General features: G+C 49.2%; 1 protein-coding gene across 1 annotated transcript; it reads right to left on the minus strand.

Annotated features, from left to right (window-relative positions):
- Positions 1 to 663: 663 nt before the first annotated feature.
- LOC133282486 (olfactory receptor 9G19-like) lies at positions 664 to 2180 on the minus strand. The gene is made up of 2 exons (XM_061478477.1): positions 2059 to 2180; positions 664 to 1471 (listed from the first exon to the last, which is right to left on the minus strand). The coding sequence occupies exons 1-2, from the start codon at positions 2178 to 2180 to the stop codon at positions 664 to 666; spliced, it is 930 nt and encodes a 309-aa protein (XP_061334461.1).
- Positions 2181 to 3848: the final 1668 nt, after the last annotated feature.

The following is a 3848-nucleotide window of genomic DNA, read 5'->3' on the forward strand; positions in this document are numbered from 1 at the left end:
GGGTTCATCTAATCTGACCTGCTCTACCTGTGCTCATGTGTATATTTCATTGGGATAATAGAATAGGACTATGGAATTGTGTGTCTGTGGTGCTGGCATCATCGTGAAGAAATAACTTGGGCAGCTCAGGAACAGGCACACGTTACTTCATGACTTCTGGTTGCCCAGAGCAGTGGTAAGTGCTCCATTCCTGGCAGCGTTCAAGGACAGGTTGGACACAGGGGCTTGGAGCAAGCTGCTGTAGTGGAAGGTGTCCCTGCCCGTCACTGGGGGTTGGGACTGGATGATCTTACTGTACTTTTGTGCCCAAAGCTGTCCATGATTCTCTGACACATGTAGCTCCCGCTGAGCTACTTTTTTGGGCATGAGTAATGAATGTTTAATTCAGATAAAGCACAGTGCAAAGGTGATGTGCAACAATCCCAACTGCTGCTAACATCCCATTTTATAACAGATATATATTGCATATGGGGAGAGGTGGGAAGGAGAGGAGGTCTGTCCGCACAGTGCCATCTCCTGTCCCTCATGATGCACTTCAAGATCAGGAGAGCTTGTGCTCCTGCATAGACTGTGATAAGTAACAAAGGAAGGCACAAGCATGACAAGGTCTGTGCGCTTCTTGCTGTGTGCATCATTAGGGACATAACCCCTGGGTTTCTTCTGTTAGGAAGCTGTCTGTCTCTTCAGCAGTGTCTTCAGTGCCTCCTTCACCTCCTGGCTCCTCAGGCTGTAGATGAAGGGGTTCAGCATGGGAGTCACCACCATGTAAAGCACAGATACCACCTTGTCCCTCTCCAGCACATAGGAGGAACTGGGACGAGTGCAGAGGATGGAGCCATAGCAAAGGGTGATGGTGGTGAAGTGGGTGGCAGAGGTGGAGAAGGCTTTGCACTGCCCCTCAGTTGAGCACATCCTCAGGATAACAACCGAGATGGAGACATAGGACCTGAGGATGAGTGCAGAAGGGAGGATGGTGTTGAAGGTCAGGATGAAGTAGAGGAGGGACTGGTAGCTGTCTGTCACATCACAGGAGAGCTTCACCAGTGGGAGCAGGTCACAGAAGAAGTCATCGATGACGTTGGAGTCACAAAAGCTGGGGGTGAACGTGTAGCTGGCAATGAGGGTAGAGTTGGCAAAGCCACTGAGGTAGGAGGTGGCCACCAGTCCTATGCAGAGCTTCTTGGTCATGGCTGCAGCATGGAGCAGTGGGTTGGAGATGGCCACGTACCTGTCATAGGCCATGGCTGCCAGCAGGTAGCTCTCGGTGCAGGCCAAGCCACCGGAGACAAAGAACTGAGCAGCACACCCAGCAAATGAGGTGCTCTTGTCCTCAGAGATGCAGTTCAGAAGGATCTTGGGGGTGTAGACACAGGAATACCAGAGGTCCAGGAAGGACAAATTGCCAGTGAAAAAGTCCATTGGGGTATGGAGGCGTGAGCTATGGCATATCACTGCTATGAGGGTGATGTTGCTCACGAGGGTGTGTCCTGGGTTCAGCAGTAGCAGTCATTTTTCTCTTTCTTGGTAGCTGGTGCAGTGCTGTGTTTTGACTTTTGGCCTGGGAACAGAGCTGATAACAGTGATGTTTTGGTTTGGCCAAGGACTTTGTGAGCCTCATGCTCTGCCAGGGAGGAGGGGAAGCCAGGAGGAAGCAGAGACAGGACACCTGACCCAAGCTAGCCAAAGAGGTATTCCATACCGCAGCACGTCATGCCCAGGATGTAACTGGGAGTTACCTGGAAGGGCTAGTAGTCTGCATGCAGGGGGACTGCAGGGTTGGAGGAGGTATGGGTCGGTGCTTGGTTGGGCTGGGGGGGGGCTAGTTACTGGTTGCTGGTGGTGAGGTGATGTATTCTCTTCCCTTGTTATTTCCTTTATCATTGTGATTATTGGTGGTAGCAGTAGTGATCTGTATTATACCTTAGTTACTAAACTGTTCTTATCTCAACCTGGGGGAGTTGCATTCTTTTTGATTCTCCTCTCCATCCCCCCCCAGGAGTAGGGAGAATGAAAGAAGTGGGGGGAGTGAGTGAACAAGCTGTCTGGCTAGGTTTGAACCACAACAGGGTGGTGATGTAGGCAAAGGTGAACACCATGAACAAGAGAAGCTGCAGCCTTGTGTCAGTGGTAAGCCCCAGGAGGATGAAGCTGGTGACTGAACTGTGGTTCCTCTCTTCCATGGTGAAGCAACTGGAGACATGGATCCCAGTGGCTCTTTCATAGCTGCAGTGTGGGGTCTTGATCATGGGCTAAGAGAAGGGCTTCCATGATGCTGGCATTGCTCTCTGTTCCAAAACACAGCTGCACACACAAAAGAGAAAAGCAGAGTAAATTTTGTATTGAGAAGATTTGTTGTGCTCTTCTATCGGAGAATGACGGAATGGTTTGGAAACAACCTTAAAGCTCATCCAGTTCCAACCCCCTGTCCACAAGAGGAGCACCTACTAGAGCAGATTGCTCCATGTCCCGTCCAAGTCGGCCTTGAACACTTCCTTGCATTCCCTAACTTCTATGAATGGGAAATCTCAATCTCAGTGTCACATGAAATTGCTCATATATTAAGACTCTTTAATTTGAATTTCATGTGGCAGAACTGGAGGTAGAGGCTGAAGACAAATGCATGTAGGGTCACCATCTGCTACAGCCTAACACAGTTTGATTAGATTCATTGTCATAAGTCTTCCCAGTAAAAGCATTGTCTCATTAAGTTTTCTCTTTTGCATGAGCAAACACTGAAGGGTTGGACGTGCACCTAAAAGCCTTAATTACAAGTATATGTATGTTAGGACCTCTGGTTTTAGGCACATTATTGAAAGCAGTAGTTATTCAGTGCTAGTGTGTGTTTGCACAGCTGACTACAGGCACAGAAGCTGGAATTCATCTGACATTGTCCCTTCATCTGTAAGGTCAAGGGACCTGCAAAGGAGATTCAATTTTTGGGAATAAAATGGCAAGATGGATGTAGACAGATCCCCACAGATGTGATCAACAAGATAACAGCAATGTCTCCACCAACTAATAGGAAAGAAACACAAGCTTTCTTGGGTGCTGTGGGGATCTGCAGAATGCACATCCCAAATTACAGTTCAATTGTAAGCCCTCTCTATCATGTGACCCGGAAGAAGAATGATTTTAAATGGGGCCCTGAGCAACAACAAGCCTTTGAGCAAATTAAACGCGAGATAGTTCATGCAGTAGCCCTTGGACCAGTCCGGACCGGGCCAGATGTAAAAATGTACTGTACACTGCAGCTGGGGAGAACGGTCCTACCTGGAGCCTCTGGCAGAAAGCTCCAGAGAGACTCGAGGTCGACCCCTCGGCTTTTGGAGTCGGGTATACAAAGGATCTGAGGCCAGCTATACCCCAACTGAGAAAGAGATACTGGCAGCCTATGAAGGGGTTCGAGCTGCTTCGGAAGTGATTGGCACTGAAGCACAGCTCCTCCTGGCACCCCGGTTGCCCGTGCTGGGCTGGATGTTCAAAGGCAGGGTCTCCTCTACACATCATGCAACTGATGCTACATGGAGTAAATGGGCTGCGCTAATTACACAACGAACTCGAATAGGAAATCTCAGTAGTCCAGGCATTCTAGAAGTCATCATGGACTGGCCAGAGGGCAAAGATTTTGGAATGTCACCAAAGGAGGAGGTGGTGCGTGCTGAAGAGGCCCCACCAGATAATAAACTGTCAGAAAGTGAAAAGCAGTATGCCTTGTTTACTGATGGCTCTTGCCGTATTGTGGGAAAGCATCGGAGATGGAAGGCAGCTGTATGGAGTCCTGGACGACAAGTTGCAGAAACTGCTGAAGGAGAGGGTGAATCGAGCCTCGAGTTTGCTGAGGTGAAAGC

This window comes from Pezoporus flaviventris, unplaced genomic scaffold (genome assembly GCF_033815535.1).
Source record: "Pezoporus flaviventris isolate CSIRO_AGI_PZ_B2104156 unplaced genomic scaffold, CSIRO_AGI_Pfla_v1 ptg000123l, whole genome shotgun sequence".
In the NCBI taxonomy this organism is placed as follows: Eukaryota; Metazoa; Chordata; class Aves; order Psittaciformes; family Psittacidae; genus Pezoporus; species Pezoporus flaviventris.

What these genes read in the sequence shown, in the direction of transcription:
- LOC133282486 (XM_061478477.1), bottom strand. Translation starts at nt 2,180, where the DNA reads ATGGAAGAGAGGAACCACAGTTCAGTCACCAGCTTCATCCTCCTGGGG. An exon ending in TACATCACCACCCTGTTGTG is followed by an intron (nt 1,472 to 2,058) that starts GTTCAAACCTAG and finishes CACCCTCGTGAG; the next exon opens with CAACATCACCCTCATAGCAG.